Source organism: Aulonocara stuartgranti, assembly GCF_965226115.1.
Source record: "Aulonocara stuartgranti genome assembly, chromosome: 22".
NCBI lineage: Eukaryota > Metazoa > Chordata > Actinopteri > Cichliformes > Cichlidae > Aulonocara > Aulonocara stuartgranti.
This window is the reverse complement of record NC_138957.1, coordinates 1,939,530-1,951,820: the sequence shown is the minus strand read 5'-3', so window position 1 is coordinate 1,951,820 and position 12,291 is coordinate 1,939,530. Positions and strand designations below refer to the sequence as shown.

Below are 12,291 nucleotides of genomic sequence, written 5' to 3'. Positions count from 1 at the left end.
AAAATAAATATATTTTATTACTTTGCCAGGACAGTTCATGGTAAAGTTAAACAGTATATGAACATAAAAAGTATATGTTAATGTACAAAGACAATATTTATGATGGGAAATGGAAACCAATCAAAGCTTAAATCTCAAAACTTTCCATGGTCGCCTTCAGCCTGCAGCACAGGCTGGATAAATGTACAACACATCCCACAGTAAACTGTGAGCATATCGTCTCATATTAACACAAATATACAAGACTGCATATCGTCTATTGTCTGATGGAAAAGGTGGTGAACTCGTCTGTCCTGGAGGGGTTCCTGGCAGACAAACACGACAGACCTACTGTTATATGGCTGATGGTGAAGTTCACAGTCATGATTTCTGGCTCCTGATTAGCTTCATCTTGGGTTAGACTGATACTCGGGCACTCGTGGAGTTTTTAGACTCCTGTCTGGGTTTTATTCACAACAAGAAAGTAAATCTGTAAATGTACTCTGTACATCTGTAAATCAGCTCCTCGTGACTAACCAATCGTGATCTATCAGATCACCAGTGGCCCTCTCATGGTCAGTGTACAGGTTGGATTGTATTCTAACCTCATGCAAACCAAGTACATTTTCAGAAACCTATCTTCCAAATAAAGTCAAAGAGGAAACAAAAAACAATAAGTTAAAATAAATAAATTAGATGAAATTAAGCACAGAGAGAGAGATCCCACCCCTAAGCCTCACTACGTCACGGTGACCTGGAGTATGTACAGGGTTAACTTCCTAGCAGGGGACAGATCATCGTTGAGTGTCTGTAAAGGTCCGTTTGAACTTGAACTGATTGTTGGTACAGAATACTGGCCAGTGCTGATTAGTCTTCCCATATCAGTCGAACTCAAGTTCGTACCTCACCTGTGAACCAAGTAGCTGTCAGATGATTGATTCGATTGATTGATGACAGCTAGCTGGCTCCCTGGCTGAGGAATGGCAGATGGAGCTCTGCTGTTTGACATGAACACAAACAGACATCAAACATCGAGAGTTGAGGTGACTCGGTTGGCATTTGTCCCATTTGTCCTAAATGACACGCGTGTTGCATTTTCCTCCTGTCTCAGTGGGAGTTTACATTTCCAAGCACAAACACAGAGCGTCGTTTCCACAGAGCTGCCGACTGGAATGCAAAGCACACAGCATTTATATAACATCTCTGCAGTGAGCTAGATAGTAGAGTACAGTTACATCGGTACGACATTCAGTGGAGACTAATAAGTAATTCAGCACGGTGAGGTTCTTTCCTAAAAGGAACAGAGAACAGTCCCTGCTGCATCCAGGATCCCGAGGGCTCGTCGATGCTTCGGGACAGGATGTGGACATTCTTCAGCTGTGAGGACTTTTCATGTCAAAATAAAAAAAGTCTCTCACCAGGAGAGCACGTCAGAGAGAGAACCACAGGAGAACAAGTCCTATGTTACATTAAGATAAAATTCCCTAATACTGCACATCATTCTTCTGTCAGACGCCAACACGTCACTCACATCCAAGCACACAAACAAAAAGTTAAACAGCTCAGGTATGATATGTATTTGCAGTGATAGAATCTAGATTTTTAGAACCTGTCCCCTTAAGTGCTGCTTTTTCTGTTTCCGATCAAAGTCACACATTAAGAGTTCCAGATGTGCTGCCACATGTTCCACACGTGGAAACCTGTTCTGAACTTTGGAGCCTTTTTTTGGGACAAATGTCATCCATGTATGCTGAGCGAGAGTGTGGCGTCACAGTTCACCTAATCCAAATCAGTCCACTGAGAATTCATTATTTTAATCTGATGTGAGCCTTCAATAAACTGTGGGAGTGTAAAATGTACAATAGGGAGTGATTTTGAGTCCTTTTGTTGTGCAGTACCAAAAACACATGACAGCTGATGTTGAGTCGATCTTTTTAAATGTCATTGTCAGCTGACGCTTCAATAAGAGCAATGACAACGCATGCAACAGCTGTACTCGCCCACAGTGGACATCACTTTAGCCTTGTGTGAGTGTTTTTTGGGGACTTTGTTTTGTGTTTGCTCGCGTAGTAATCTGTCATCACACACACACACACACACACACACACACACACACACACACACACACACACACACACACCATTTTAAGCATGTTTCATGTGCTATGCATTTGAAATGTAATTTCACAGGATGCAGTGACATGAAAAAGGATTCATGCTTCAAACTGCACCTGGAATGAGTTGGCGTGCTGACAGCAGGGACACGAACTACCAAAGTTTGCTCCTCCAAACACAAGAATGTTACAATCTGACAGTATTGATTATGAATACAAGATAAATGTTGCTCTGTGGACCAGCATAGCTGTCACACACTTTCACAGTGTAACCTGCTGTGCTACACTTTCATACCTTTGAGTCACTTTACCAAAGGAATCAAGAATTCAGTTGGTAATACAGAAAATGAAGAAGTATTATTTTCATTTTTGTCTCAATGTAATAGAAAACAGATCACAGAGAGCTGTCCACATATCGTCTGACAAATCATGTGACTGCAGGTCTTCTTCACCGGACTGCAGAATCGTATGAGACTTGAACAGACTGAGTAACCTGTACTGAACACATTTACCATCATTTTCACAGTGTAATCATTTTAACGTCTTATTTGTTATGACTGTTATACTTTTTATAGAATTCTTACACTTGTTGCTCGAATAATGTTTCCAACTGAAACAGGCGGCACTTAGTCCATGCTGTGTGAAAGGAGCCCGGCTATAATGAACTAACTGGTGTCTCTCAAGATTCAGTCTGTCTAAAGAAGGCAAATTTAATGTTATAATGAATGAGGTTTGTTGTAAGACACACTTCTGTCTTCATGGTAAACTCAGTTATTGTACTTAAGGCTCTAGTTTCATTAACGAAAAGACACAAGGATGGTATTGCTGCTCTCACTTTGCTATCAACAAGAAAGCAGAAACTGCTATTGCCCCAAACTGAAAAGTTAGCCCCAAAGGTTCCACGTTATCGAACCCATGTTAGATAAGATGCAGCGTGTGCAGCGTCTGTGCGCTGATCAGGAAAAACTTCATGTCGCGTGTCAAAGCAAGAACTGTGAAGCTCTGCGTGCTTTTATTCAGAATGTGACAAATTAACTGCTCAGCTCAATGCAAACTTGAAGCTTTATTTAAACCTGTTTGACTTGAAATAATTTATTATTAATAATAATAATAATATTTAATTACAGTCTAGATGTAAAATCTGGTTTCAAACTGATCAATGCAGAGTTGTTTAAATCAAACCTGAAACGTGATTTTCTGCATGAATTTTGCCTGCTAGCACAAAACTCTGCCTGTAAACTGTATTTACTGCTGAAACTAAAACAAAAATGTCTTTCCATCTTTACTGCATCCTCTTTGAAATGAAGAAACACATCTTTTTCTTTAAAAAATTGTTATATACTTTTTGTACTTAATTGTTTTAAAGTTGAACATTGTGCTGTGTTTGTGTTTGTGGGGCGATCGTGGCTCAAGGGTTGGGAGTTTTCCTTGTAATCGGAAGGTTGCCGGTTCGAGCCCCGGCTCCGACAGTCTCGGTCGTTGTGTCCTTGGGCAAGACACCCGTTGCCTACTGGTGGTGGTCAGAGGGCCCGGTGGCGCCAGTTTCCGGCAGCCTCGCCTCTGTCAGTGCGCCCCAGGGTGGCTGTGGCTACAATGTAGCTGCCATCACCAGTGTGTGAATGTGTGGATGTGTAAAGCACTTTGGGGTCCTTAGGGACTAGTAAAGCGCTATACAAATACAAATACAGGCCATTTAATCGTCGTTTTGTTTAGTTATATAGTTACAGCTACTCATCAAAGCTTCACCATGTTTATGTTCACAGTCAGTGAGATTAATATTGGATCAATTGTCTTTACTCTGCTGACTTAAGAGGGATGAAAGTCTATCAATGTAAAGAGCTCGGTCAGTGTTTGGGGTCTTTCCACAATTCACCCCACTGTGTGCTTTTTACATTAGTGTACAGTTGTCGTGTGTATAGCATTACCCCCGTGTGTCACTGATTCAAGCAAGGGACAGAAAAAGAGGTTATGGAGCTCTTCTCATAAGGCCATAATAGATGCACGCACACTTGGCAGTGCATGTTGCTAGCACTGGAGTCACTGATTAGGCTGACATTCAATCATTCATCACTGCTAAGCTAATGTAGGCTGGAATCAAACAGGAGGGTTAAGCACAAATGTTAGCACAGCTTGCTGACGGGGAAAACAGGGACTGGCAAGAGACATTGGAAGTCTTATTAGCTTGTTTTGCACTGTGGTTCTTATTAGCTTATTTTATGACAATAAAGTAGGTATTCTATCCTATTTCAATCACCAAGTTACCTGCTAACACCTGACTTAAAATAAGTGGTCAGACGCAGGAATTACATTAAAATTAGAAGTAACATTATCATCCACAACTAAAGTCCAGTTAAGCAAGTAGTTTGTGTAGCTTTCCTATGCAATGAAAGGTCACTGCCAACATTTCGACTGTGCTAACTTTCAGCTTTAGCTCCAAATAAAGTTAGCAACAAAGCTAGTTATTTAAAGCATAACTTAATGACAGTAATTCTTTGTATTCTCAGATTTCATCAGTGAGTACAAGTTAACACCAAAATAAAATAATCTGTGATAGATTCTGCCCGGACTGACTTTCTTCAAATGTTCCTGGTATCTTGTTGAAGTATCTGAGGTGGAACTGCAGCCATAGACTCAGTTAAAGCCAGGAACTACCTCTCTGTTCTACACAGAAGGCTAATCTGACACTGTGGAAACAGATGGCGAGAACACATGGAATCTTTTTCCACGTTTTCCAGTTATTCTCTCCCAGTTCCAAAGTGCAAACAATAAAAGAGAATCTTGGTAAACCTGAAGTATACTGTAACAGGGAAAAGGATCTTATGTGATCAAACCTCTGGTATCTGTCATCAGCCTAATTTCCCCAATCAGTTCTGACAAGAGCCACAAAATGAGTTGATTTCATAGACTGGTGCATTCTCAATCTAACCTTCTACATTAGGTCTCAGCAGTTTACCTGGAAGGTTGAAGCAGAAGAGACATGACCAATCTGATCAGCGTGTATCTCCAGGCTTCTGCTCTTGTGCTTTCCTCCTTTGAGGAAACAAACGAACAAACTCGACGTCTGGATGTACACTTATTCACGGAGAAATGTGAACCCAAAACGGTTATAAAAGATAAAACGTTTTAAATATAATAAGAAATATAAAATATTAGACTTCCATGATGTCTATATGCTGTAACCTTCTAGATAACCTTTTGAAGGACTTAAAATGAGCCCCGCTTTAATCCTCGATGTGTCACCTCAGAGACAATGAATAAAGCACCACAAAATTCATCTTAGAAACAGAGACCTAACCATTCAATGATATGTACAATGCATATGTGACAACGATACAAGAGAAGAAAACAGATGACAGAGAAAGACCGAGCGAACCAGAGAAAACACTTATCAAACTCCCGTCATGCAGATACGAATTTACACAGGAGACCTGAGGAGTATTATCTCTGCTGGTTTGTGAGAGCGATGCCCTTCCTGTCACAGTCCCAGAGGCATGTCAAATAAGAGCTCGATTCAGAAATGTACACAAAGCAGGGATCCTTTGAGACCTCTGTGTTATATTCTTTTCAATGAAAGAATTTTGGGGAAATTGGAGAGAAAAATAGGGACAAAATGGACGGAAAATGGAATATCAAGCTTAGGAGTCAGGTTAGGTAGATTTTAAGGGATGTACATCTTGCCCATGTTTTTGAGCAAAGTAATGCCAGAGAGTTTCCCGGGGTGCCTCCTAGGGCTCGATTCTGGGTGGTGTGGCAGCACCCTCCTCGTTGTCTGAGGAATTAGGGGATTCCACAGTAGCAGCATCCTTGCTGCGACTTCCCTTGCTGTTGAGTCTGGGCCCCACCTCAGCTGAAGTACTGCTGCTGCTCTGGCTATCTTGGCCCTCTGAGTTCTCCAGCATCTCCTGGATTAGCGGTGGCATGGAACCTGGGATCTCCATTTTTAGAGAGATGACTCGCTCTGCTCCTGCAAGACCACGGTAGGAGAAAAACAGTTTTGAAACTGGAATATAAATCCTTAACATCTATAGTCCTTTTCTCAATATAAACCATATAATACCTAAAATACTAGCAGTAGGGATGTGCACAAGTAGTCGACTGATTGTTGCTGTTATGTACGAGTCGTTTAATCTGATGGTTTTACATTGTAACTGATGCCGATGCTGGTAGATTGTTGTTTCATAAATGTTATGCAGCCATTTGCTACCAGATAGAGCATCTATGTTAGGAAACGCCATAAATCTATTAATCCAGGCCTGAACATCATGTTAACACTGCTATCATTCTCTAAAGGTGAAAGAATGAGATCGCTGATATAAGCAGCTGAAATTAGCTTTCTCCAATGGGTGGATGGGCTCTCCCTTATTAATAGTGTGAGGAGTTCAGTCGTGTGGGGGGTTCAGAGTATAGCTGCTGAGCCTCCACATAGAAAGGAGCCAGCTGAGGTGGTTGCCTCCTGGCCTCTACTAGCCAGGCATGTCCTACAGGAAGTAGACCCCAGGTAAGACCCGCAGATCCCATCTGGGTCACGCTGCATAAAAGTTATAAATTGACTTGCATGTAATTGACTGATAAATAAATAATCCCATTGAAACCAAGACTGATTGATGCCCCAATCTTATGGCATCAATCAATCAATCAATCAATCAATCAATCAATCAATCAATCAATCAATCAATCAATCAATCAATCAATCAATCAGGGACAAGGAAACCTGCACAAAGTTGGAATGGGCTACTAAACAATCACTAAGCTCAGTGAAAAGGTGAGTGTTAACTGTAAATGCTTGTGCACTAAACCTTACTTAGCCATGGTCACGTGACACAGTGTTTCGAAATATCAGCACTTCAGAAGCTCAACACATTAAAAATGTCAGTATTAAGTGTCCCATTCCCACAATTCCTGATTAAAATAGAAATAGCAGAAATACAAAATGCTGTTGGTCTGGAGCTCCATGCAGGATCTCACTTCATGGGGCGAAAGGTGGTGGACTAGCCCAAAACTACACAGTTGGAGCTTGTTAATGATCTGAAGGCAGTTGGAACCACAGTCACCAACAACACCTGATGTATTTTGTAACGTATTTTGAATACTTTGGATTACTTAATATATTATCATGCTTTTTACAACTACATGAATGTGCTATTGCTGTGTGATTTATTACTGAAGGTTACTCTCCACACCAACACCAGCTAGATGTTTAAATCTTAATATATATGAGTAACAGTAGGTGGACATTAGGTAAGGCTGCACTTTTTGCAGTGATCTCGTATAGAAAACTATTCAGCGCGTATATAAAACAGGTCAGCGGCTCCGAACCGTAGTAAAGGGACCTCTGGCTAATACGTCGGGTTCGTGTCGGGCTCGTAGCCGAAAACTAGTTTTACTTTGTTGTCTGGGTCAACTTTGCTAGCGAGAGACAGAGAGAGGCGTTGAAAGGCTGCTGTTGGACATACAGTAACTGTAACGGAATACAGTTACTCATATTTTGTATTTTAAATACGTAACGCCGGTACATGTACTCTGTTACTCCCCAACACTGGACACAGTGAACATCTAAATGATTCAGAGAAGGCTTCCGGTCAGATGAAACCAAAGTCAAGCTCTCTGCCATCAACTTGACCCGCTGTACAAATACACAAAGAACACCATCCCCACAGTCAAGCACAGCGGTGGAAACGTGCTGTAGGACTACTTCACCTCACTGAGGGGTCAATACTGGCTTTTTGTCTTTTCCTTTTAAAGGCCTAAACATATCTATTAAAAACCTTGAAGATGCACTGGATGAATGGATAATTTGGTTGTTTGTGAACATTTTTCTTTTTTAGCATGAGTCAAAAATCCCTTGTGATGGGCAAAAAAAGAGTGGCTTTATTGTCATTTCAGGGATGTGCAGTAGTACAGCACAGAGTGAAAAGAGACAACGTTCCTCCGAGACCCTGGTGCTACATATGACATATAATGGACAAACACAGGACTACGTAGAGTGTGAAGTTCAAAAATTGCAAGAAAACAAGACAAGACAGTGTAACACTAAACAGAACAGAATGATACAGACACAAGCAATGGAAATGTGCAAAATACTGAGTATTGTGCTTAAAGTAACTTGGTGTCTGAAGGTGTGTGTGTGTGTGTATGAGATACTGCAGGTAAGTGCTTGGTAGTGACGTGTATGAAGGTATGAGTGTGTCAGTCCAGTCACTGAGTGTTCAGGAGTCTGATGGCCTGGGGGAAGAAACTCTTCCACAGTCTGGCATTGAGGGCCCGGATGCTCCGGTAGTTCTTTCCAGAAGGCAGCAGGGTGAAGAGTGTGTTTGAGGGGTGTGTGTACAACGCTGGTGGCTTGTAGGGTATTGCAATCCAATACGGTGCAGTTACCATACCAGACAGTGATGCAGCTGCTCGGGATGCTCTCAATAGTCCCTCTGTAGAAGGTGGTAAGAATGGATGGTGGGAGATGGGCTTTTCTCAGCTTCCTCAGGAAGTAGAGATGCTGTTGGGCCTTCTTAGTTATGGAGCTGGTTTTGAGGGACCAGGAGAGGTTCTTTGCCAGGTGGACACCAAGGAATTTGGTGCACTTGACGACCTCCACAGAGGATCCATTGATGTTAAGTGGACAGTGATCTCTCCGTGCTCTCATGAAGTCAACAATCCTGTCTTTTGTTTTGTCCACGTTCAGAGACAGGTTGTTGACTCTACACCAGTCTGTTGTGCATCCTCTCCGTATGCTGACTCGTCGTTCTTGCTGTTGAGACCCAACACAGTCGTGTCATTGGCGAACTTGATGATGTGGATCAAACTGTGCATTGCTGCACAGTCGTGAGTCAGCACAGTGAACAGCAGTGGGCTGAGCACACAGCCTTGAGAGGCTCCAGTGCTCAGTGTGGTTGGAGATGCTGTTGCCGATTCAGACTGTCTGAGGTCTCTCCGTCAGAAAGTCCAGGATCCAGTTGCAGAGGGAGGTGTTCAGGCTCAATAGGCTCAGTTTTCCAATCAGGTGCTGAGGAATGATTGTGTTGAATGCTGAACTGAAGTCTATGAATGGCATTCATACAAACGTGTCCTTATTGTCCAGGTGGGTGAGGGCGAGAAGTAAGGTGGTGGCGATGGTGTCGTCAGTTGATCGGTTGGGCCGATAAGCGAACTGCAGTGGGTCCAGTGTGGATGGCAGCAGGGTCTTAATGTGCCTCATGATGAGCGTCTTGACTTCATTATGATGGGCGTGAGTGTAACGGGGCAGTAGTCATTGAAGCAGGACACTGGGGACTTTGGCACGGGAACGATGGTGGTGGCCTTGAGGCACGTTGGGACAACAGAAGATGTCTGTGAGGACAGCTGTCAGCTGGTCTGCACATTCTCTGAGCACTCTCCCAGGGATGTTATCTGGACCAGCAACTTTCCGTGGGTTAACTCTGCGAAGATTTTTCCTCACATCAGCAGAGGTCAGACACAGAACCTGGTTTTTGTGAGGGGGGTGGACTTCCTTACCAACACATCATTCTGAGGGTCAAAGCGTGCATAGAAGTTGTTCAACGCATCTGGTAGGGAGGCGTCACCATCACAGGCAGGTGTTGTCTTCCTGTAGTTGGTGATGGCCTGGATGCCCTGCCATATGCGCCACATGTCGCCGCTGTCCTGGAAGCGGCTGTGGATTCTTCTGCCATGCACGCACTCTGATAGCTCAAGACAGTTTGGCCCTTGCTGTTACAACTAAAATCCTCCAGGAGGCACAGCACCAGCTGCTCAATGAATGAGTGAAACAAACAAATTTTACCATCGATGTGCTAAAATCTAAAGAGGAGCAGATCCAACAGAGACTTGCTTCGGCTGCAGTGATCGGATGCTGTACGCCCGATCACTGTCTGTCTGTCGTGGTGAAGAGAGAGCTGAGTGTAAAAGCGAAGCTCTCAATTTAACAGTCGATCTACATCCCTACCCTCACCAATGCTGTGCTGAGCTGTGGGTAGTGAGCGAAAGAACGAGATCGCGAATACAAGCGGCGGAAATGAGCTTCCTCCTAAGGGTGAGAAGTTCAGCCATCCGGGAGGGGCTCAGAGTAGAGCCGCTGCTCCTCCACATCGAAAGGAGCCAGCTGAGGTGGTTCGGGCATCTGACAAGGATGCCTCCTGGGCGCCTCCTGCGTGAGGTGTTCCGGGCATGTCCCACCGGGAGGAGGCCCCGGGGCAGACCCAGGACACGCTGGAGAGATTATATCTCTCGGCTGGCCTGGGAACGCCTTGGTGTTCCCCCGGATAAGCTGGAGGAGGTGGTGGATGGGTGGATGGATGGAACATTGCAGACGTGGAAACAGAGCAACTACGGGTGAAATTTTCAGCCTGTTGCAGTAATGCAAAGCCCCCAGCATCCAACAGGTGCGGGGGGCATCTGTTGGATGAACGAAGGCACTGACATCACTTAGTAATAAAACAACATCATCATCCTTCTGGCAGACAAGGGTAGGTGCACAGTTCTGTGAAGCATGTGGAGGGGTGGGAGTGCATAAGTGTTACTTCTTCCCACTGCTTTTTGAGCACCTGTTGTAGTAGAAGATAGTATTTTCCTTCCTGTGTGTGTGCTCTGTTTTGTATATATGCTTGAAAAAGCTTGAAGATATAAAATTGGATGGTTAGCTGTTTCAATTTAGTCCTGTTCAGTTTTATTTTATTTATTCAGCGCCAAATGACAACAGCAGTTGCCTCAAGGCACTTTATATTGTACAATAAAGACACAACAATAGTAGAGAGAAACCCCCAATAAATGATTCCTTTGAGCAAGCACTTGGCAACAGTGGGAAGGAAAAACTCCCCTTTGGCCAAAATAAAACCTGAGCAGAAGCAGAGCAGCTATCTGTCGTGACTATTTGGGAGTGAGGGGAGGGAGAAATAACAAAAAAACACATAGTGAGTAAAAAGGGTGAGTGAAGAAGTACTCAGTGCATCATGGCAGGCCACTAGCAGCATAAGCATACTGCAGCATAACTAAGGGAGGACTCGTGGTCACCTGATCAGCCCTAACTACATGCTTTAGCACAAAAGAAAGTTTTAAATCTTAAAAATAGAGATAGTGTCTGTCTCCTGAATCCAAACTGGGAGCTGTTCCACAGAAGAGGGGCCTGAAAACTGAAGGATCAGCTTTTCCTTTTCCTTTAAAGACCCTATAGTCTACAAGTAAGCCAGCAGAAGAGAATAAAGTGCTCTATTGGGACGCTATGGTACTACGAGCATCATAAGATGGGGCCAGATTGTTGAGGAGGATTTTAAATTAGATCCTGGATTTAACAGGAAGAAAAGCCAATATAGAAGAAATCTGTTATTTTTGTCGTGTATATGCAAAATAAAAAGATGTTCACAAACATGTTTACAATTTCCTAAAATATAGTTATTTGCAGCATTTCATCATTATGTTTAATTCAGTTCAATTTTATTTTTAAATGGCAGCAATTCACAAAAGCTCATCTCAGTGCAGTTTATACTGAAAGATAAAGACATCACAATATTAGACAATCCTCTGCTTCCTCTTCGACGTCCAACGTGATCCTGGAGACGACTAGCCGATGCTTCACATGTGTGCACATTCCTCCACTCTTGCACAGTGGGAGGAATAATTATTTGGAGGTGTGGAGAGGCCTACCCAGTGTCCAGACCTCAGTCTTTTAGAAAAATCAGCATGGGATCAAATAATTATTTCCCCTACTGTAAGCTGTATATATCTTTATATCTTTCCACCAAAGGATTTCAAAACTTTCCAAAGAGCTACTATCAAAGCTGTGTCGTGTAACAGCACCTCAACCCAGCTTTAATCATCATTGTCTCCAAAACAACAACAAAGCCTGAACCACCTTAGTGATGAAGAGATGGAGAGTGAGCAATCAGTTAATAACCTACCTTTGGACCGTTAACCATTTCGGCTCAAGCCTTTTAATTAGGTTGAATTTGTTTTATTATTATTATATTTTAATATACATAAGATGTAGGCTGGACATGAAACAGCATATGCATTATTCAGCAAATACTTCATATTCAAATACATTTATATGAAAGTAAAGCAGCTCAACCTTAAACATGTGCAGCAGTAATATGGGGAATCTTCTATTCTTTTTACTTTTCAGAGTTTTATGTGCCCTGAAGTGTTTTCATGATGTTTTATTTAAAACCACTTTTATTTCCAGCTAATTTTCAGCTAATAATAAATGATCTTTGGGG

General features: G+C 42.7%; 1 protein-coding gene across 3 annotated transcripts in view; it reads right to left on the bottom strand.

The window, feature by feature from the left end:
- Positions 1–92: 92 nt before the first annotated feature.
- The window catches only part of LOC309698855 (retinoic acid receptor beta-like), a 117,211-nt gene continuing 105,012 nt past the window's right edge, over positions 93–12,291 (bottom strand). For all 3 annotated transcript variants that reach the window (XM_082521588.1, XM_082521590.1, XM_082521589.1), the window contains one exon: positions 93–6,056. In XM_082521588.1, the coding sequence (XP_082377714.1) occupies positions 5,818–6,056 (239 nt within the window). In that variant the 3' untranslated portion in view covers positions 93–5,817. The remainder of the gene's footprint in view (positions 6,057–12,291) is intronic.